The sequence below is a fragment of the Cricetulus griseus genome, chromosome 2 (genome assembly GCF_003668045.3).
Source record: "Cricetulus griseus strain 17A/GY chromosome 2, alternate assembly CriGri-PICRH-1.0, whole genome shotgun sequence".
Classification (NCBI taxonomy): domain Eukaryota; kingdom Metazoa; phylum Chordata; class Mammalia; order Rodentia; family Cricetidae; genus Cricetulus; species Cricetulus griseus.
Genome location: NC_048595.1, coordinates 412,735,767 through 412,758,729, shown reverse-complemented (window position 1 = coordinate 412,758,729; position 22,963 = coordinate 412,735,767). Strand labels below are relative to the sequence as shown.

The window sequence follows — 22,963 nt, the reverse complement described above, 5'->3', positions numbered from 1 at the left end:
TTTGAAGGTCACATGCGGTTAAGCTTTTGGTTAAGAGACAGTCTTACAGTGGCCATGTGATGAGCAAGTCAGGGCAATGCTACACAGGGGCCCTGAGGCACAGGGTCAGGTCCCTGCCTCTGCCTACAGAGGAGACACTGGGGTCGGAGGCAGATGGCTGGCATCATTGCTGTGTTCACGAGAGTGGGATGAATGTCTGAACCACTGCTGGTGATTCTCCTGCCTCAGCCCTCCAGCTTCGGAGATGACAAATATGTGCCACCACATTCCACTGTGTGATTTACTCTCAACATTTTATAGCTTGATCAACTAGACACAGGTTAGGTCATGATTTGTGGAAGAATCCAAAGGAGCAGGAAGTAGAGCTGAGCTCGTGGGAACAGAGTGACAGCCTACCATGTCTGTGAACCGATCTGCACAGGCCATGCGCACGCGCTCTGGTGTCGCTGGGCTCTGTACGGTGAAGTCCTCAGCCACGTCTCTTTCTCTTCGTGCTGCAGCTACCGCATCAGCAATGGCAAAAAACACAGATGACCCCAGGAACATCCCAGACTCCCCAAGGCCCTGTAAGAAAACACATTTGCCTAATTTATCGGGTTTTTTTGTTTGTTTTGTTTTTGTTTTTGTTTTTTTTCTTCAGACAGTGTATCACTTTGTGGCTCTGGCTGGCCTGAAACCCACTGTGTAGACCAGGTTGAACTCAAAGAAATCACCTGCTTCTGTAACACATTTGCTTTAAGAGTTTCTATAGTGGACAACAAGTTACTTTGGGGGCAGGGCCTCATCTTGTCCAGTGTATTCTCATCCCCGGCAAACAGTTTTCTATAAATCACTTTTCAAACATGTCAAATGTTTATCATCCAGTTTGTTGACCAACTAAAACTCCTAGAGCTCTTAAAAAAAAAACAACAACTGAACTTTCTGGATCTTTTTTTTTTTTTTTTTTTTTTCAAGACAGGGTTTCTCTGTGGCTTTGGAAGCTGTCCTGGAACTAGCTCTTGTAGACCAGGCTGGCCTCGAACTCACAGAGATCTGCCTGCCTCTGCCTCCCGAGTGCTGGGACTAAAGGCATGCGCCACCACCGCCCGGCATTTCTGGATCTTTAATTCTCTCTGGGTTAAGTATTTTATTCTATGGGAAAGGAATGCATGTGTGTTTACATGTATGTGCACACATAAGTGTTCAGTTGGAACCTCCAACTCAATCTTGATTGACCCAGAAAGTCCCATTCCTATCTCTCCTCTTCAAACCCTGCCCCCTTAGAGAATCTCCAACAAAGAAAAGGAGCCCAAAAGTCCAATTCCTCATTCTTGGTGACTACTACAATTTCCTCCCCTGTTGCTGACAGCAGCCCAAGTCCTCACCTAAGCATTCAGCTTTTGACCATATTTGGGCACAAACCCAGCTTGTGTTGGACATGTCACCACCATATCGCCTACAATCTATAAAGTCTCCCTGTTTCCCTTTGTGTGCTCTGTGGGATTGGAGAACCTGGCCACGAGTTGCTGTGCTCAAATAAACATTTGTTATACCTTTTCAAGTCAGCTTGATCTATCTTACCGAAATGGTGGAGAAACCTATTATGGGGAGGTGACAGAAAACCTATTAAGACTGTGTACATGTACTGCTGTGTGGTGAGGGAAGGGCACCCTGATTAGAATAGTCAATGGTTTGGACTTGCCAACTTCAAGAGAAGAGGAAACAACTCCTTATGATTCCCAGGCTACAAAAGGCAGGGTATTTGTCTAAGTTTGGTTTCTGAGACAAGGCCTTGCTGTGGAAGCCAGACTGAAATGTGCTTTGAAGTAGACTAAGCTGGCTTTGAACATCCAATCCCCAAACCTTCCTGCCTTTGTTTCCTGCATGTTAGCATTATAGAAATACACCATCATGCCCCTCTTGGTCCTTATTTTTATCTAGAGAGCTCTTCCTCTGTAGCCGAGGCTGGCATGGAAGTCATGATCCTCCTGTCTTCATTGAGGGCTGAGATTACAGGCATGCCCGCCACACTGGCTGCCCTGCCTGGGAATTCTTGACTTGAAGCTGTTCTCTGTAGGCGCTGGGCTGCTTTTGACCTCCCCCCTGCAGATGGCTTCTACTCTAGCAAGAGTCTGAAGGCCCTGTCGATGCTCCTCCCTCTGGATCTGTGATGGCCTCACCAACCCACATCCAAAGGTGATGCCTAGGCTGGGGGGCATTCAGTTTGGAAATGATGAAATTCCTGCAGTAATTTTTCTTGTTTCAGAATAGAAAATCAATGTACTCCTAAATGAGAAGCAAGTAATTAAAAAGTAAGGACATGACTACTCCAAGGTATGGTGAAGGAGAAAGTTTATTGTAGAGAAAAGGGAGAGCACAGCCAGAGGCAGGGACATCTGGGAAAGTACAGAGTGAACACGACCAGACTGAGCTGGGCCATGTGAACAGAGGGAGAGGGGAGAGGGTATGGCCAGGAGACCCAGAGACCGGGAGGGTAAAGGGTAGACCTAAAGGCCAGGTAACCAAAAGGACTGGATTATGTAGGAAGGGCAGCTGGAGGAAGGGCAGCCCAGACCCAGAGATGGAGAAGTTTAGGGTAGCGGGTGGGGTATGCCAGCCATATCCTTTAGCAGTTAGGGACTGAAGGAAGCTGGGAGAACCTGACAGCCAGGTCCATTTTAATATGTTAAACAGGCACCTCAGTTGGCCATTTGTCTGGAGTTGGAGGCCTAGCAACTCCTACACAGACGTTTCCTAGAGGATTTTAAGGAAGACTTTACATCTTACACCTTACATGAGGTTTGTCATGATCTGCATAAAGCTATGCAAACAAAGTTGACCTTTATTTTAATTTGCTCTTCCTTCCCTTTAGTCATTAATAAAGGTTGGTGGTGGCTTTGCTTCCTGACACTATTGACATTTGAAGCCCCATGATTCTTGGGTGTGAGGGCTGTCTTGCATGCTGAAAGCTGCTTAGCCACATCCCGGGCCTCTGAGCACTGCTGAAAAGTCCTTTGAATTCTTTCAGCTAGAAATGCATCTAGATGTTATTAATCTCCCCCTGCCCAGGTATCTGTCTGTCTTGGAGTGGGGAGTCAAGGTAGGGTGGATAGGACATTCTCACCACATTTGGGACTGGCTGTGAAGGGACTAGACCCTCACCCAGCCCCCTGCTTTAGCAGCCATGACAGGCTGCAGAAAAGACCCAGCAAGATGAAGGCCTCTCTGACTCAGCACATGTTGCTTAGTTTCTGGCCTTCTGACCTTGCAGGACCTCCTAGTCACTAGGAGGTCAGATATCCTCCATGTGGCAAGGAACCAATCAGAAGTTAGCTGGTGGGTTCTAGACATGCTTTATGGTAAAAGTGGCACAACAGTGATGTGCAGAGTTATAGCAACCACCCTGGGAGGGCCTATAGGTCATAACCACCAGTTGACAATCAACACAGGACTATAGTAGGTAATTACCAATACGGAGTCAGGTAGAAATATAAGGGTATTTAATAGGGAAAAGCCTTACTTACAGAGCGAACCAGCCAGCCGGTGGTAGTCTGTACAGCAAGAAGCAAAGAGAAACCGAAACCGAAACGCAGTCCCCCTACTCACTCTGACCACGCCCTCACAAGCCCTCAGGTACTCCTGTAGCCAGCGCCTAAGAAGGTGTGGCTACAGCTTCCCCTACACAGGACAGGCCACCCAAGCCCAGAAGTGCACCAATCCCGAGACTGTTGCCTACCCCTAGATACTCCCCTTGCTTCTCCCAATAAATTCTTCACCTCGAGGCACCTTTGGTCCTTCTCATGCTGATGGCTGTGTTGGATGGACGAGGGAAACGAGTTAAGACAGCTAACTCATTAAACAATAAAAGACTCTTTGCTTTTGCATTGGAACAGGTCTCTTGGTGATTTGGGGCTTCAGAATTTGGGTACAACAGCTGTTCTAGATTCTAGATTAATTTCTGGGTTTGGCTGAGGACCCCAAGTCCCTCAGAGGTGGGTGATTTACCTAAGAGCAAAGGAGGATGGTGGGCCCCCGAGTAGGAACAAGATCTTCAATTCCCTGATGTCTAACGTTTCAATGGTATCAACTAGCTCTTATAACTTAAATTAACCCATTTTTAAAAAATCTATGTTCTGTCATGTGCCACCCATCCTGCTTCTTCCATGTCTCTATCATCTCCTCCTACTTCCTCTGTCTGCCTGCAAGTTCCACCTATACTTCCTGCCTAGATATTGGCTATTTAGCTTTTATTATGCTAGTCACAGCAATACACCTTCACACAGTGTACATATATCTCATAACACCTGTTCCTCCCCCTTCTCCCTCGCCCTCCATCTCCTGTCTTTGTCTCTTATGCCCTCTGTCCCTCTGGAGCAAATACATATCCTCTGTGCTGAGAACTTGGTCTTGGTGTGTCCTTTGCTGACCTGGGCTCTTTCACAAGTTACCGTCCTTGGAAATGCTCTCAATCTCCTTTGAGGCAGAGCCTCTTACGGGACTGGAACTTACCAATTAGGCTGGACCAACTGGCCAGAGAGCCCCAGAGGTCCTCTTGTCTCTGTCTCCCCAGTTCTGGGGTTCTAAGAGTATATTACCACACCCAGAACTTTTATGTGGGTTTTGGGGATTGCAGCCATGTTCTTGTGTTACTGCTGGAGCTGGAGCCTTTCCTCCAGAGCCCGATATTATATTCTCCATTCTTAGATGAGAGTTGAGCATGGTGGCACAGCCTGGTCATCCCTTGGGAGGTGGAGGTTGGAGTTCAAGTCTGGGGCTGGAGAGATGGCTCAGAGGTTAAGAGCACTGGCTGCACTTCCAGAGGTCCTGAGTTCAATTCCCAGCAACCACATGGTGGCTCACAACCATCTGTAATGAGATCTGGTGCCCTCTTCTGGCGTGCAGGCATACATGCCAGCAGAACACTATATACACATAATAAATAAATAAATCTTAAAAAAAAAAAGAGTTCAAGCCTATGCTGTGAGTTTGAGGTCATTCTGGCCATCTCAAAAACCAAGAAATAGACAGCTGGGCGGTGGTGGCACATGCCTCCTTAAATCCCAGCACTCTGGAGGCAGAGGCAGGTGGATATCTGTGAGTTCAAGGCCAGCCTGGTCTAAAGAATGGGCTCCAGAACAACCAAGGACTACACAGACAAACCCTGTCTCAAAAAATAAATAAATAAATAAATAAAATAATAAATAAGAAGAGAAATAGACAAAGTTTTTAAATAAAAAATGTTATTCTCCCAAGAAGTGCAAACACACACACACACACACACACACACACACACACACACACACACACACACTTACTTTATGGCAAATGTAAGGGATGGCATTAATGAGACCAGGGCCCAGAGTTGCTCCTGGGAGGCTCATTTCTCTTTCTTGGGCCTCAGTTTTCCCTAGGTGGCTGGTTTCCAAGTGGCCTGGTCCAGATAACTCCAAGCATCCAGTTTTTGTTTTGTCTGGTGGCTTTAGCTGGCCATGCTCCCTGGGCTGCTCTGGTGTGGAGGGGCTAGTTTATATGCTTACCTTAGACGAGTAGATGGTTAGTGGGGTCTGAGATGATGGCAACAAGGACACGTTGAACTGCTCAGGGACATCAGTGACAGTCGGAATTTTGTATTCATCTGGGCTCCGAGAGTACAAGACCCCTTCTGGAGAATAGTGCAGCTCTTCAGTGGTATAAAGGCCCATTCCTTGAATAAATGCACCTTCTATCTGAAGGGGGGATGACAATTTTAAACCGCGTGGCAACATACTATTGTGTGAAGTTCTTTAATTACTCATCAACCACTCTTAGGAAGGGGCTTCCACCCAGGTGGGCCAGCACCTACCTGCCCAACATCAATGGCTGGATTCAGGCTGCAACATGCATCCATGACAATGTCTGTTCTGATTTTCTGAGACAAACAAAAATGACCTCTTTATAAAAACTTGAATTAAAATACTATTTTTAGGGGTGGAGGATATAGCTCAGCATTAGAGTGCTTGTTTAGTATGCACAAGGCTATATGCTTGATCCCTAGTATCACACACACACACACACACACACACACACACACACACACACACACAAATAAATTTAAAAAATACTATTTTTAGGTTAGCTCAGAACATACAGGCAATTGGTGACCTTGTGTTCAAACCCTGGACCCATATGGTGGAAGGAGAGACCTGAATTCTGAAAGTTGTCCTCTGATCTTCACATGTGTGTTGTAGCATATACAGTACCTCCTATCCCTCAATTAAAAAAAAAAAAAGGAATTTCAAAGGGCTTCTTACTATTCCAGAACCACTGCCCAGGCATCAGAATTTGGAAGACATCTGACAAACTTCAAACGTGGTGCCAGGCCTGGCAAGGATCTGGAAGAACTGCATGTATTGTTTTGATTCCTGCTAGTGACTCCAAAGTCCAGGGCATGTTGGTGTGTGTGTGAGTGAGTCACCTGGTAAATGATTGAGCCTGCTTGTCCACCAGATTCTCTACTTAGTTGCATTGCTCTAGTAGAAGTCATGAGCATATCTAGTCCTTGAAAGGGTTGGATGCAGGTGGCATCGTTGTCATTTTACTGAGAAAATCATGTAGTACAGTGTAAGTTTGGGGCTTGCAAGATTTTAGAAGGGGTCAAGGTGAGTGTTGAGGCCAAGTGTTGATTCTCAATCTTTGTTGGTCTGCTTCCTTCTCTGAGAGACAGTGAAGGTATCTGGCTCTTCTGTTTGGCACTCTCTCTCTCTCTCTCTCTCTCTCTCTCTCTCTCTCTCTCTCTCGGTGTGTGTGTGTGTGTGTGTGTGTGCGCGCACGCGCATGCACACATTGGTTGCAGGGGGCCTCAAAAGGCTCCTAAGTGTTTCTGGGCTAACTCAGGAATACCTCTAGACTTTCCTTTGCCTACCATTCATCAGTATTTATTCTGGTAATATCTTTCTTTGTTTAGGCTTAATATCTGAGCTTCTCACTGGTCATTGGTGTTGCACGCCTTTAATACCAGCACTCAGGAGGTAGAGGCAGGTGGATCTGTGAGTTCAAGGCCAGACTGGTCTACAGAGCAAGTTCCAGGACAGCCAGGACTGTTATATAGAGAAACCTTGCCTCAGAAAACGAAAAACAAACAAACAAATCTGGGTTTCTCCTTTCTAGTCTTTGGATTAGAACTCCCTCCCTCCCTGTTCCTTTCTTCCTTACTTCCTTTGAACAGGTTCTCATGTAACTCAGGCTGGCCTTACCAGATCCTTCTGCCTTGTACCTCTAAAGGGCTGGGATTATAGTAATGGGCTACCACACGTAGGTTTTTTTTTGTCATAATTTTTTAATTTAAATTAGAAACAATCTTGCTTCACATGTCAATCCCAGATCCCTCTCCCTTCTTTCCTCCCTGCCCCCCAACTCCCCACCCCATCCCCCCTCCACTCCCCAGGGAGTGTAAGGCCCTCCATGGGGGATCTCTAAAGTCTGTCCTATCATCTGGGACAGGGCCTAGGTCCAGGCTGAGAGAGCATCCCTCCATGAGGAATGGGCTCCCAAGGTCCATTGGTATGCCAGGGATAAATACTGATCTACTACCGGAGGCCCCATAGATTGCCAAGGCCTCCTCACTGACTCCCATATTCAGGGAGTCTGGATCAGTCCCATGCTGACCTCTCAGCCATTAGTCTGGGGTCCATGAGCTCCCCTAGGTCAGCTGTTTCTGGGACCACCACACCTAGTTTTATGCAGTACTGGGATTGGTATGCAAGCCAGGGCTTCCTTCATGATAGGCAAATATGCTATCAACTGGACTATATCCCTAGCCCTTCTCTTTGTTGTGTTTTTGAAACCGAGTCTTGCTGTGTAGCCCAGGCTGGTCTTGAACTTGTGGTCCTCTGGCTTCAGTTGCTCAAATGTTGAGATTATGGGTGTTTCCCACCATGTCCTAGTTGGCAGTTCTCTTCTGACTCAAATCCTGGTCTCCCAGGCCCTAGAATCAGCCATCTTTCTCAACCTGGGTAGGAAAGGAGGCTGGGGACGCCTCAACCCTTCTTATTGTACATTTACCTTGACAATTGACGTGGTTTGTGCCGTGGGTATGGAACAGGGGAAAGAGATGGCAACTCAGCAGATGGAAACCTTTGCTTACCAGCTGCAGCCATCCCCAGAACTGGCCACAGTGGGCTGGTGATTCAATGTCTCTGGTTTCTTGTTGGTTAATGGAATTTTTGTCTCATCAAAGAACAAACTGTTTTTAAGAGTTAACACCATACTGAAATTTCTGGATCTTTAGGTATACATATAAACCGGAAGGTGCAGAAAAGACCAAATTTTAACTCTCTGACACCATAAATTCTGGAAAAACTCTGTGTTTGTTTCTTTAGGGATTTGTTAGGCAGAGCTGACAGATAAAATAAGTATGTTCTAAGAACTTTGTGGGGCATATTTCTTCTGGAAATGTATTTGTTATTTCCTTGAAATTCAAGTTTAATTAGCCAACCCATGTTTTTATTTGCTAAATCTGGCAACACACCTGTCTGTGTGGAGGGTCTTATGACTAGTTTGTCACCAAAACCAGCTTCCCACTAAGGCAGAGCCTCAGGAATTCAGGAACACTGGCACCTGGGTCCTTGAGGGGAGCCTGAGGCAGGCCCCAGGCTCACCTCCTGGATTTCTGCACAAACACCATCATCTATGTGTGCCTCCATGTGAAAACCACCAGGAAACAGTCTAAAACAAGACACGAACAATCTGGGATCACATGAGTTTTCCTCTTTAAGATGATCTCAAAAATGGAGCCACAGAGGCCAGCAAGATGGCTCAGCAGTTAAAGGTGTTTGCTGCCATGGCTGACAACTTGAGTGTGATCCCTAGGGCCCTTGTGGTAGAAGGAGTGAGTTGATTGCTACAAGCTGTCTTCTGACCTCCCCAGTGCCACACAGCATGCCCCATTCAGGGGAAAAAGTAAATGTAAAAACACATCGACATAATGTATCAGAAAGAGAAACTTGAATGAAATAGGAGGGCATTTCTCTCCAGACATCTCTTCATTCACTTCGACTTTAAACAATCTTATTCATGGACTGGGGGCATGGCTTAGTTAGTAGGGCAGCCACCTAGTGTGCACAGATTCTGAGTGTGGTCTCTAGCCTTGCATAAACTGGATATGCCTACATATGTTTATAAGCCCAGCATTTGAGAGATGGAAGCAGGAAGATTGGAAGTTCAAGATTATCTTTGACCACTTAGGGAGTTCAAGGCCAGCCTCAGCTACCTGAGACCCTGTCTCAAAATTTTTATTTCTTATAATATTGAAATAGAAGATAAGTTAACCAACAATAAATAGAAGTATTTTGATATTATATGGCCATTATAATTTTCCTAATGTAGCAACTTACTACACTTTGGTTATACTTTATTCTATTTGATACTTCTGCTGTCTTAGGTTCCAGAATGCTATCTGAAGTATAATTCACAGGTTTGTCATTTATGGTACAATGACTTTGTCTAGATACACTCCCTGTCTTCAGTAGGTGGCTTCTTGATGATCAACAGCAGGCACAACGTTCTTTTCATACCCCACCCCACCCGCGTCTGTTCTTTTGGATATCTGTACTGCCCTGGGAGTAAGGGCTATGGATGAACACCAGCTCTGCTACCAAATGATATCCCCCCTCTGACAATTTGTCCATCCTTGAGGAACAAAATCCACTTTGGGGTATAACTTTGGAAAGCGACTCTGTCATCTGAAATGAAATGATAACTTGAATACATTAACCACATTCAGCCGGTCACAGACTTTCCTTTTTGTCTACTACATTGTTATTTTATGTGACAATTCCAAGAGAAGGCTGGATTTCTTGAAATCTCCTTAGAATTGAGAGAATTATCTTCTCTTTTGTAGACACCGGGCCGCTTTCTGCTCAGTGTGGTTCTGCTGTTGTTCTGACTTCCTGGGACAGTGTTAACGTGACTTACCTTGTGAGCGCCTGTCAGGCAGTCAATTTCAACCTCCGAACATGCAGCTCCATAGACATAGTATGGGAATGGCTCTCCATCCTGCTTCTCCCAGTCCATGAAGGCCTTGTAGCCCCTGGGGGAATAAAGTCTTTTAGAATGTGGGAGGGCAGAAAGCACAAACAATGTCTATATCTTAAAAAAATTACCATAGTTTACAATAGCATTTCAGCTGTCCGATACTCCTTTCAACTAGTTTTCGTTTTGTTTTGTTTTTTTTCATTTCAACTGTTGTGTGCCTGAGGATGTGCCTGAGCTGTGGGAAAGATGTCAGAGATGAAGAAGACAGTGATGTTTGTTCCCAGGTTGGCAGTTGGAAGTTTGACCTTGGGTCCTATCTGCACATTGGGAAACCCCATTAATTTGGGGCTGTATTCCCGGAGATCGCCCATGGAACATGCTAATCCAAGTCACAGGGGACTTGATAACAGAGTAACAAGGCTGATAAAAGAGGACTGGTGATTCGGTTCACTCATTTACACGTGAAGATGTAGGCAGGGGTTACAGGTTCTGTTTTTATTTTATCATTAAGTTTTTGCAGACCTGTGGTTTGAACCCAGGGCCTCTCCCAAGCACTCTCTCACTGAACCAAATTCCCACCCTGAAGAGATATTCAAACTGAGGGCTGGATGGGCTTTCTGAGGTTGCACTGGGCTGGGTAACCTCTTCTCCCCCTTTCCCCACAAGATTTCTTTTCTGCATGTGTGTGTGTAGGTTGGGGGTTTATTTGGCAAAATTGTAAGCATAGTGCCATATCCTTCTTTAATTTAATAGTCAGCTCTTCTCTTTACTTTATGTATTTGCTTAACATAAATTTATTGAGACCACTCCACTGATCAACACTGTATAGTGAGGAGAAAGGTTTTATGACAAAGGCAGGGAAATTAGTAAAGTTGATTATTTAATATTTCTTTAATGATACCGCTCAGAAACTTATATGAATTCACAGAATTTTGGGCCTAGAATAGACCCCCCATAATTATATAATACAATCTTATTTATGAATAAAGACTGAGGCCCAAAGAATTGGATTACCTTATGTTCTCTTAGCCAAGCCATATATTGTTTTGAGTTTTACCTGAAGTATCCAGTGGCTGAAAGGCTGATTCTTTGTTCAAATGCTGTTTCTATCTGTGGAATACGCACATTTAAGGAGATTGAATAGATATACCACTTGTTAGGTGACAATGCCTCTATCTGTGGAATGGGTACATTTAAGGAGATTGAATAGCTATACCACTGGTTAGGTGAAAGTGAGCATATTTCATATGTAAAAATTGACATGTGTTTCCTGATGCAAATGCTCTGCTCTAACAGTCCTCATCATAGCTTTTTTTCTCAGCAGGAATATGACAATTTCCTTTGGCTGAGTTTGAAAGCCTGGAGTTAACAATGCAAATTAAAACCCTATGATTTATCCATGGTATAGGGAATAAGCTCAAAAGTTACTTGGAAGGGTGGCTGGAGAGGCAGTTTATAGTTAGAAGTACTTGCTACTCTTGCAGAGGGCCCTGCTTCAGTTCCCAGCACCCACATGGCAGCTCACAACTGTCTGAAACTCAAGTTCCAAGGGATCTGATGCTCTCTTCTGGCCTCCAAATATACTGCATATACAAATAGTATAAATGTGTGTGCAAGCACGCAGACAAAATAAAAATAAATAAGTCATTTTATTGTTGTTTCTCATACACTCTCTCTCTTGAGACAGCATTTCTTTGTGTAGCCTTGACTGTCCTGGAATTCACTTTGTAGACCATGCTGGCTTTGAACTCAGAGATCTGCCTGCTTCTGTATCCCAAGTGTTGGGATTAAAGGCATACACCACCATGTCTGACAAAATATAAATAAATATTTTTCAAAAGTTATTTGGAGTTAATTTTTAAATGTTAACAATATAAGGTGTGTGTGTGATAATTATTCTAATGAAAAAGTGTAGGGTTTAGTGAAGTTGGATTAAATGAGTCATTTATTTATTATTATTATTATGGTTTTTTAAAAAAGATTTATTTATTTTTTATTATGTAAACAGTGTTCTGTCTACATAAATCCCAGCAGGTCAGAAGAAGGCACCATATCTCATTACAGATGGTTGTGAGCCACCATGTGGTTGCTGGGAATTGAACTCAGGACCTCTGGAAGAGCAGTCAGTGTTCTTAACCCCTGAGCCATCTTTCCAGACCATTATTTTATTTTATTTTATTTTTGAGACAGGGCTTCTCTGTGTAACAGCCGTGACAGTCCTGGCACTTGCTTTGTAGACCAGGCTGGACTCACTGAGATCTGCCTGCCTCTGCCTCCCAAGTGCTGGCATTAAAGGCGTGCACCACCATTGCCTGGCTTAAATAGTCATTTGTTTTGAGATATACTCAGTTCTCTTCCCTTACTCAGAGCATCAGTGTTTTTGTGTGGCTTACGGAGGCTCTTTCCTCTTCCTTCCTCCACAAGTGGAGTGGAAGGATGCTTCTAGATGTTCCTCAAACACACCATTTTCTCTTCCCGGTGATTGCCCTTTCCTATGTGCAATCTCCACAGGAGAGCTCTCCACACACCTGGAGCAGCTGTCTCAACCTTAACAGAAATCACTCACTTGGAGACCTTTCCAAAGTTATGGATGGAGACTTACAGTATCGGTTCCTAACCTGTGGGTCACAACCCCTTTGGGGGTTGAATGACCCTTTCACAGAGGTCATCTAAGACCATCAGAAAACACAGGTTTTATATTATGATTTATAACAGTAGAAAATTATAGGTACGAAGTAGCAATGAAGTAATTTTATAGTTGGGGGTCCAACAACAGGAGGAGATATATTAAGGTCACAGCATCAGAAGGGTTGAGAACCACTGCACTAGAGAAACTGTTTCTCTGTGCTGTGACACTCAGTGCTGGTTTGGATTGCCACCTCACATGTAGTAACAGATTTATAAGTAGGAACACTTACCCAGTCTCTCCATGTACCTTCTGGATTTTTCTTAATGACAGGCTCAAGACGTTTCAGAAGGATCTCACAGGCATTCTTGAAGAAATGAAGAAGAGGGCACTGTGGTTAGGACTCTGGCAAAGCATCTTCAGCAAGCACAGGTCAGCAGTGCTCACAGAGCGCTTGCTCCTCACACTTTGCGAATAAAATGTACACAGCTCAGGCCCTTGAGGTTAGCGTCAGTCACAGCACTTGCCCGTCCCCTCTTGCTTCACTTCCTAGGAAAACACCCCAAATTTCTACTCAGATCCTCTTTCATAAATGCTCAAGTTCTACTCCTCTCTTTTCTTTGTTTAACTACATTTTTGATCTTTATTTTGTATTTTTCAGTTATTAAAATAAATAGGATAGCCAAGCGGTGGGGGTGCATGCCTTTAGTCACAGTACTTGGGAGGCAGAGGCAGGCAGATCTCTGTGAGTTCGAGGCCAGCCTGGTCTATAGAGCGAGTTCCAGGACAGGCTCCAAAGCTACAGAGAAACCCTGTCTTGAAAACCAAACCAAACCAAACCAACCAACCAACAAACAAAAAAGAAATAAATATCATATTTTTATTCGAATCTGTGCTTGTTACAATGACAGGCCACGAGCCCTCTGGGCTGAAATATTTAACTCACTGCCCATCCCTCTAACTTCCTCTGTCTATTAGGAAACCATTATTCAAAGATCCTGGCTTTGGGTTTGAAGTAAGAAAATAACAAAATTGATTTTAAGACACACATGCAGGCAAAATGCCCATGCACATAAAATAAAATGTAAATCTTAAAATGCAGAACTAAAAAGCTGGGCAATGGTGGTGCTTGCCTTTAATATCACAGCACTCAGGAAGCAGAGGCAGGTGGATCTCTGTGAGTTGAGACCAGCCTGGTCTACAGAGTGATTCCAAGACAGCCAGGGCTACAAAGAGAAACACTGTGTCTCAGGAAAACTTAAAAAAAAAAAAAAAGCAGAACTATGCCAAGTGGTGCATCACTTTAATCCCAGCATTTGGGATAAATGAGGAGTGACCAGTAGCCAGGCAGGAAGTATAGGTGGGGCTACCAGACTAGGAATGCTGGGAAGAGGGACACAGAGAGGGAGCTGAGAGAGAGAGAGGGAGAGGGAGAGGGAGAGAAAGGGAGAGGAAGAGGGAGAGGGAAAGGGAGAGGGAGAGAGAAGAGAGAGAGAGAATATAGTTACTGAAAATATAGATGATGCTAGGCATTCTCTGGTAAGCCAAGGCTACATAGAGATACTTAGATTAATAGAAATGGGTTAATAATTAAGAGAGACCTAGCCAATAAGAGATCGGAGCCATCGACTAAACAGTTTATAATTAATATAGCTGCTGTGTGTTTATTTGGGCTGAAGGGCAGCAGGACCAGGTAGAACAGAAACTCCACCTACAAGCCTGGTCGAGGATGGCCAGAGCTACCCAGAAAAGACCTGTTTTCCAAAACCAAAAAAACAAAAACCAAAAACGAAACCAAACCATACCAAACCAAACAACAACAACAGAACTAACTGGGAACCCACACTTCTGATCCTAAAACTAGATGTTCTAGCCCTTAGGTAGGCTGGCAACTCCGCACCACCTGACTTGCTCCCCTCTTGTGTTAGTGCCTACCCCAAGTATAAACTCATGATGTTTTTTTTTTTTTTTTTCAGAGAAAACCCGACTACTTTTGCCCCCTCCCCACTGCCCTCAGAGTTCTCACATGGATAAGACTGATTTGAAGGCAGGTTTTGTGACATCCTTATAGTGATCTACAGGAATACATATTCCTACAATGCCCAACGGAAAAAGTGTTTGTCAGAATCATGACAAATTCAGTGACTATTACTTCAAAAGAACATATATGTAGGTGTAACAGTGCACATCTGTGATCTCATAGGTGACCGTCATGAGTCTGAGGTCTTTTGGGGCTACATAACGTGTTCCATGCCAGCCTGAACTATATAGTGAGACACTGTCTCCAAAACATCTGGGTGCTAGAGAAATGGATCGCAGACAAAGGCACTGGCTGTTTGTCCAGAGGACCTGAGTTCGATTCCCAGTACTCACACGACAGCTCACAATTCTGTAGCTCCAGTTCTAGAGGATCTGACACCCTGCTCTCCACCGGTGTCAAGCATACATGTGGTAGAAAGACATACATGCAGGCAAAACACCGATAAACATATGAAAAATAGTAGCAAATTATAATAATAACATATGCAACAACAAAGCAAACCAGACTAAAAGAACTAAATCAGTTAAATTAATAATAACAGTCACAATGAAACTCATTACTTCGTATGCTAATTAAAAAAGTTCTAAGAGAAGGTTGCTCTGAGTGTTCTGGTGGGGACTTGGGGTGGTAATAATTATTTATCATGTCTGCTGGGTTAGGCTGGGCTCAACTGGTCTGCCTGCAGGAACTTGCCATGCCAGGAAACAGGCATGGTTCCACACTGTTGGGTCTTAAAGCTTTTTCTGTGCCTTCCAGAAGCAGAATTTCTGTCCCCCAAATGTAGTCTCCCTTCCTTCCACAATAGCTGGGCATATTCCTTCCCTGTCTTCTATGTTCACAAACCTCCCTTGCATGCAGACATGGCCAGAGACTACGTCTCCTAATGGGTGATGAGTGCAAGCAATTAGCATCACTTCCAGATTTAGCCTGGAGTCTTCCTCATGCATGACTTCTTGTGACTGAAATGGTGATGCTCAGTGCTACCTTGAAAGCCATGCACTGAAGGTGGTGGTGCCACCATCAGCCTGGGTGCCTGACTGACCTAAGATGCCCTCTGAACCCACACATGTGCATGAAAGGGACTTCTGGGTCTGAGCCATTATATTCTGGGTCTATGTATTACCTCACTTTAATTAATATTTGCTCCCAATATTTTGGTTGTCTAAACTTTTGTTAGTGACTGTGGTGATTTGAATGATAAATATTCCCCATTGTCTCCAGTATTTGAATATGTGGTCTCCAGTTGCTGCTGACTGGGAGGCTTAGAAGTGTGGCCTTTCTGGAGGAAGTATGTCACTGGGTGTTGGGAGCCAAAGATCTCAGGGCTTGGCATTCTTAGGCCATTCTTGAACGGCCACATACTTGTATATTAACCTTTACATAGCAGCTCTTTAGAACCTCAGCTCAAGAAAAGAAACAACTCCACCCAGTCCTCCACCCACAGGCTCAGTCACCTAGGCAACCCTTCCTGGACCTCTTACTCATGAACTCTTTACCCTGCCAAACATCCTCTTTGTGGCTTCCTAATATCCTGGCTACACTAACACCTGGTGCACAAACAACCCATTCTACCTCTCCCCATATCCTGCTCTACTGACTACAAGCTAGCCTGAGAAAAATAAAGTTTATCACTTGATCAGAATCCTGTCTTGTGGTCGTTCTTTCCAAGTCTCTTGTCCCCATTCCCTATCTCTGACTCTCTTTCTCCAGGTTGATGTCCTACAGGTCGGGACAACTGGGGGTGGGTTTTGAGAGTTCAAATACTCCCCATTCCCAGTTTATTATCTGCCTCCTGCTTGAGGTTTAAGATGTGAGCGTTCAGCTGCTGCTCCAGTTGCCATGCCTGCCTACTGCCAAGTGACCTTCCAGTAACAGTGACCGACTCTTTTCTCTTAGAATCATAAGCCACAAATACCCCCCCCCCCTTTTTTTTTATAAGTTGCCTTGGTCATGGTGTTTTATCACAGTAATAGAAAACTAATTCAGTGACTGCTCACTTCCCCGAAGCCAACCACTGTGTCCGTGTGCCAATAAGAAAACTAGAGACGTAGTAAAGTTCATCAGGGAAGGAGACAGCCACAGTCACCTGCACAGCTCTGCCGTTGACATCCGCGCCAATGGACGCTGCCGTAGCAATTGTATTGGGCACGGTAGCCGTGCTTGTTTCACAGATATGCATGTGAGACATGGGCACTTTTAATTCACGGCTGGCCACCTGTGAGAAAGACATATTTCAAATCCAACACAGATTTCTAAGAAAACGTAAGCCATTTTGGTCACAATAAAAACATTGATTTTAAAGACACTTTTTATTATACTTTCAGATAGTTTGTATGGCTGTGTGTATGTATGTGCCATGGCATCCATTGGACATCAGAGGACAACTTTCAGGAGTCAGTTCTCTCCTTCCACCACTTGGGGCCTGTGGATTGAACTCCAGGGTTAGACTTGGTGGCAAATACCTTAATCTGTTGAGCCACCTTGCCAGCCATTGTGATTCATCCCTCCCTCCCTCCCTCCCTAGCTCCTTCCCACCTTCCCTCCCTCCTTCCTATCTGTGGCAGGAGTATGAGGAGGACTGGGATAGGGCTGAACGTGCCTGAATCGAGGAGTCATTTGGAACATGTGTAATGTGGGAGGCATATTCTAGAGGAGCTAAGTGGCCAGGTGGTGAAAAGCTACAGACTTGCACTGAAGGCCATCATAATAGTCAATGTATTCAACCGAAAGGACTAGCCTTTTCTTCTAGATCCCATGTCTTTAAAATTATGTCAGGCTTGGTTAGATGGCTCAGCAGAAAAAGGTACTTGCCACCAAGCCTGATGACCTGAGCTTGACACCCAGAACCCACGTGGTGGAAGGAGAGCACTGACTTCCCCAGACTGTCCCCTGCCTACCATACATGTCATGACCTGTCTGAGTGCTCATGCACATGCCTGAAGAGGACACACAGATGCATGTATAAGCAGGATGTACAGACACACCCATGAGGAGGATGCACAGACACACGCATGAGGAGGATGCACAGACACATGCATGAGGAGGATCACAGACACATGCATGAGGAGGATGCACAGACACACGCATGAGGAGGATGCACAGACACAGGCATGAGGAGGATGCACAGACACACGCATGAGGAGGATCACAGACACACGCATGAGGAGGATGCACAGACACACGCATGAGGAGGATCACAGACACGCATGAGGAGGATGCACAGACACACGCATGAGGAGGATCACAGATACACGCATGAGGAGGATGCACAGACATACGCATGAGGAGGATCACAGACACACGCATGAGGAGGATGCACAGACACACGCATGAGGAGGATCACAGACACACGCATGAGGAGGATGCACAGACACACGCATGAGGAGGATCACAGACACACGCATGAGGAGGATCACAGATACACGCATGAGGAGGATGCACAGACACACACATGAGGAGGATCACAGATACACGCATGAGGAGGATGCACAGACACACGCATGAGGAGGATCACAGACACGCATGAGGAGGATCACAGACACACACATGAGGAGGATCACAGACACACGCATGAGGAGGATCACAGATACACACATGAGGAGGATGCACAGACACACGCATGAGGAGGATCACAGACACGCATGAGGAGGATCACAGACACACACATGAGGAGGATCACAGATACACGCATGAGGAGGATCACAGACACACGCATGAGGAGGATCACAGACACACGCATGAGGAGGATCACAGATACACGCATGAGGAGGATGCACAGACACACGCATGAGGAGGATCACAGACACACACATGAGGAGGATCACAGATACACGCATGAGGAGGATCACAGACACACGCATGAGGAGGATCACAGACACACGCATGAGGAGGATCACAGATACACGCATGAGGAGGATGCACAGACACACGCATGAGGAGGATCACAGACACGCATGAGGAGGATCACAGATACACGCATGAGGAGGATCACAGACACACGCATGAGGAGGATCACAGACACACGCATGAGGAGGATCACAGATACACGCATGAGGAGGATGCACAGACACACGCATGAGGAGGATCACAGACACGCATGAGGAGGATCACAGACACACACATGAGGAGGATCACAGACACACGCATGAGGAGGATCACAGACACATACATGAGGATGTACAAACATATACAAATGAATCTTTTGTTTGTTCTGAGACAGGATTTTCTGTATAGCTCTGGCTGTCCTGCAAATGCTCTGTAGACCAGGCTGGCCTCAAATTCACAGAGATCTCACTGCCTCTATGTCCAGAGTGCTAGGATTAAAGATGTGTGCAACCACATGAATTAACCAGGCATGGATGATTTTTTTTTTATGAAAAAGAGCTGGGATTATAGCTTAATGTTAAAGCACTTGTCCTGCTTGCACATACAAAAAAGAAAATAAAGAAAAAAAAGAAAGAAAGAAAGAAAGAAAGGAGGGGAGGAAGGAAGAAAGAAAGAGAAAAAGTTACAGGTTGTTGATAGCCGATGGATCATTCGCCCTCTCCAATAGCATGTGTGGGCGTGGGGAGCACTTATTGTGGTGTTCTGCAGTTCTGACCGGTGGCTTTACTAATAATCCCTTTCACCTCTCACTCCTGGCAAGTTCCAGGAGCATTTGTATATGCATGGGATTTCTGTCACATTGTTTACTGTAGTTTATATGCAAGAAGCTTTTCAACCGGTTAAAAGTCTTTAAGTTTGAATATACAGCCATCATTTGCCTTAAAAATACCCCAAGTTTCAGTCATGTCAACAATGTGTTGAAAGATGAATGGTTGATTTTCTTTATTTTACCTGTAACATTTTGGTGTGAATGCCTTGTCCCAGTTCATTGCCTCCATGTGCAACCAACACAGACCCATCAGTGTAGATGTGAACGAGTGCAGCTGCCTGTAAGATGATCCAGAAGGCATACCTCAGTGTGTGTTGGCAATTATGGAAGTTCAATATGAGAGATGGGGGGGGGTCTGGAGAGATGGCTTAGTGGTTAAGAGCACTGGCTGCTCTTCCAGAGGACTGGGGTTCAATTCCCAGCACCCACATGGCAGTTTACAACTGTCTATAGTTTCAGTTCCAGAAGATTCAACCTCCTCTTTTGGCTTTAATGGGCAATGCATCAACATGGTGCAAAGACATACATGCAGGCAAAACACTCATAAATTTTTTAAAATTTAGAAAAAGAAATGAGCTAATGAAATCTCAATCTCCCAGAGCAGGGAGGTCAGAGATGCTAGGTTTCCTGGCAGGACCTTAGAACTTCGCTTTACTCTGTGCAAAAGTTGACTGTAAAGAACCTTTCCTACTTAGGAACCTGGATTCATCCTTCCTTCCCTCCTTCTCTCCTTCCCTTCTTCCCTCCTTCCCTCCCTCCTTCCTTCCCCCTTCCTCCCTCCTCCTTCCTCCATTTCTCCCTCCCTTCTTTCTTTCTTCTGAAAAACTCTTATTATGTAGCCTTTGCTGGCCTAGAACTCCTTATATAGACGAGGCTGGCCTTGAACTCACAGAGATCCACCTGCTTCAGTATCCCAAGTGCTAGGATTAAAGGCATGTGCCACCACTCCCATCTGGTCTCAACTATTTGAAAGTCAGCCCCTTACCTAAAACTGAGGGCTGATTGTGAAGCTACTGAATCAATTGTTTTCCTTCCCTGAGCTCTATCTAGGCATATAAGCACGAACAAGGTGCAGTTTTGCTTCAGGGGAGTCACAAGGTGGGGGGACACAGACTGAAATCCAGTCATCATGGGCAGAATACTCAGTGGCATAAGAGTGTGGGTTATGGGTTCCATGAGATCTGGGCTGTCTGTCAAATCCAAATCTCCTTGTGCTGCTCAGGGTCCCCTGAAGTGACAATGAATGGAGTCAGGAGACAGAAGTGAGTGGGTTGAGTGAATCTCCCTATTGCCTGTAACCGAAAGCTCCCCTCCTTGTCACAGTAGTCCTTTAGGATCTGGTCTCTCATCACCCACCTCACAGCATTCCTGTCTCTTCTTGCCTTGTCCCCAGGTCCCATCTCACTACCACTCCTCTTGGACCCTGGCTCCTTCTTGGCTGTCCTCACTTCCTAGCTGTCTCAGCCTGATCTCCATCTGTCTAGCGTTTAGACCTCCCTGTTTCTATTCTCTTAAGACTCCTGGTAACATCTGACCCTATCTGGGAGAGATCCATCACCTCCTCCATACTTTCTCTTTCAAGTCCTGGGTGGAACAGTGGTTCATGTCTCTCTGAAATGTGTCTACCTGGAACCTCAGAACGTGCCCTTTGTTGGAAATAGTTTTTGCAGATACAATTATTTAAGATGATCAGACTAGTAGGAGCAGACCCTAAATACAATGACTGGTATCCTTATCAGAAGGCTCTGGGGTAGAATCAGGGACAATGACTGGGAAGCTGGAAGTATCCATAAGCCACGAATGGCTAGGAGCCAGGAGAGGCTGGAAGAGCCAAGGAAGGATTCCTCCCGGGAGGTCTTGGAGGGACAGTGGCTCTGCTGACACCTTCAGTTTGAAATTCCAACTTCTAGAACTGTGAGGGAATACATTTTTTTTTTTTTTTGAGCTGCCCAGCATGTGGCAATTTGCTATAGCCAACACAGTACACCCCTGGGGACATTGCAAGCTCTGCTCTGAGTCTCTCCAAGCAGGGCAAATGGCCTTGTGTGGCTTTGTGTCCTGGAGAGAACTTAGAGCAGGTTGGAGTTACAGTGGCTACATAGAATGGAAAACTGGTGTTACCCCTCCCAGTCTGGAGATGCCTGGAGGCTCCAGAATGTCTTGGGGTTGGGGTGGGTGCTGGGGGGTGGTTGGGGGGTGGGGAGCTTGGAGGTGCATGGTGCTAATGACAGTATTTATTCACTGTAGTCTGTGGCCCGCTTAGTGAGGAGGTGTTCCAGCCCTGTGAGTCATCGGCTGACCTGGAATGACACCTCCCATGCCTAGCCAAGTGGTTCTAGGGTGCCTGAGTTTATGGCCCTGCCCAGGAGCTGGAGGCTTTTCAGATGGAGACCAAAAGTCATATCCTGTCTTACTTCTAATGTGGTGAGATAAGAAACTGGCACCCAGGGGTGACAGCAGAGGGGTTTAGGTGAGAAGTGGCCATATTGATGACCATTTTGAGAGTCATTTTGAGAAACTAGGTGCTTAGTTTTGTCTCTGGTTCTTGGCATGGTACTTCTTAAATTTTGAAAAGTGCCACCCTTTGTTAATGAGAGGCTCCAGGAGGTGCCCAGATAGGTTTAGAGAGAGGGGGTCAGCCTGTGTGCAGTAGTGGTGGTGGTAGTGGTGAGGGGGTACTTCAGATCCTCCTCACCTTCCGGTTCTGTGCTCTTCCCTGGGGGTGGACACCCAGAAGACAAGCTTTGTCCCTCCCTCGTGTCTTGCCCTGGGCATCTCTTCCATTGGCCGGTACTGAGTTGTGTGACTTACATAAGGGGTTATAATAATAAAATGGAATGCAAAATCATTACACCTAACTGGAGATAGTGAAGAACTGTCAGTTTAGTGGTCATTTAGGCAGAAGTGTGAATAGTCCACCCAGCTGTTGTTCAAGTTAGTCTAATAAAGATACAATACTTGGTGGCAGAGAAAAACCACATTGGTGGCTATCTGGGGTCTATTGTATTTCTGCCATTGATTCAGCCCAGCTGGTGGATGTGACAACTAACCTTGTTCCTGTTTATGGAATGGTCATACTGAAGCCAGGCAGGGATATGACTCAGAAGTCGAGGGCACACTTTATCCTGTCAGGGGAGCAAGAGCCCTGAGAGGTGTGTCTGGGCTCTCCTGGGACGGGCTTAGGGCCTCCCTGGATGACTCCCACAATATTCCAGGAATCTTGCCAAGTGCTCTATATTAATTTTCTTAGCCAATCCTTATAATCCCTAAGACATTGTCACTGTTAGTCTCACTTTACAACCGAGGGAGCTAAAGTTGTTCAGAAAGGCTGAACAACTTTAATGTCACATGCCTAGCAAATGGCAGGCCAAGGGTATCTCAGGGGCTCCTGACTCCAGTTGATTAAGGATTTGGATCAACTGCTGCCTTATTTCCTAGGAGGAACTCCCTTTCACAGGAGAGGTGGTGTGTGTGTGTGTGTGTGTGTGTGTGTGTGTGTGTGTGTGTGTGTAGCTTGTGGGTAGGAATGGAGGAATGCTTTTGATGGTATGCACACAAAGCACTCCAACACTCTCCCAATTGCTGAGTTTTCTGAGCTAGGTTGATAGCAATGGGTAAGCAACAGCCATCCCATGCTTTCTAACCAGTTTTC

General features: G+C 45.4%; 1 protein-coding gene across 1 annotated transcript in view; it reads right to left on the bottom strand.

The window, feature by feature from the left end:
* The window catches only part of LOC100759157 (aldehyde oxidase 2), an 84,950-nt gene that overhangs the window by 8,688 nt on the left and 53,299 nt on the right, over window positions 1-22,963 (bottom strand). Inside the window, exons 27-34 of the mRNA NM_001292060.1 lie at window positions 19,494-19,589; window positions 16,744-16,872; window positions 12,909-12,983; window positions 11,048-11,100; window positions 9,931-10,045; window positions 5,822-5,887; window positions 5,568-5,705; window positions 397-564 (exon numbers count right to left, since the gene is read on the bottom strand). Coding sequence (NP_001278989.1) covers window positions 397-564; window positions 5,568-5,705; window positions 5,822-5,887; window positions 9,931-10,045; window positions 11,048-11,100; window positions 12,909-12,983; window positions 16,744-16,872; window positions 19,494-19,589 — 840 coding nt within the window. The remainder of the gene's footprint in view (window positions 1-396; window positions 565-5,567; window positions 5,706-5,821; window positions 5,888-9,930; window positions 10,046-11,047; window positions 11,101-12,908; window positions 12,984-16,743; window positions 16,873-19,493; window positions 19,590-22,963) is intronic.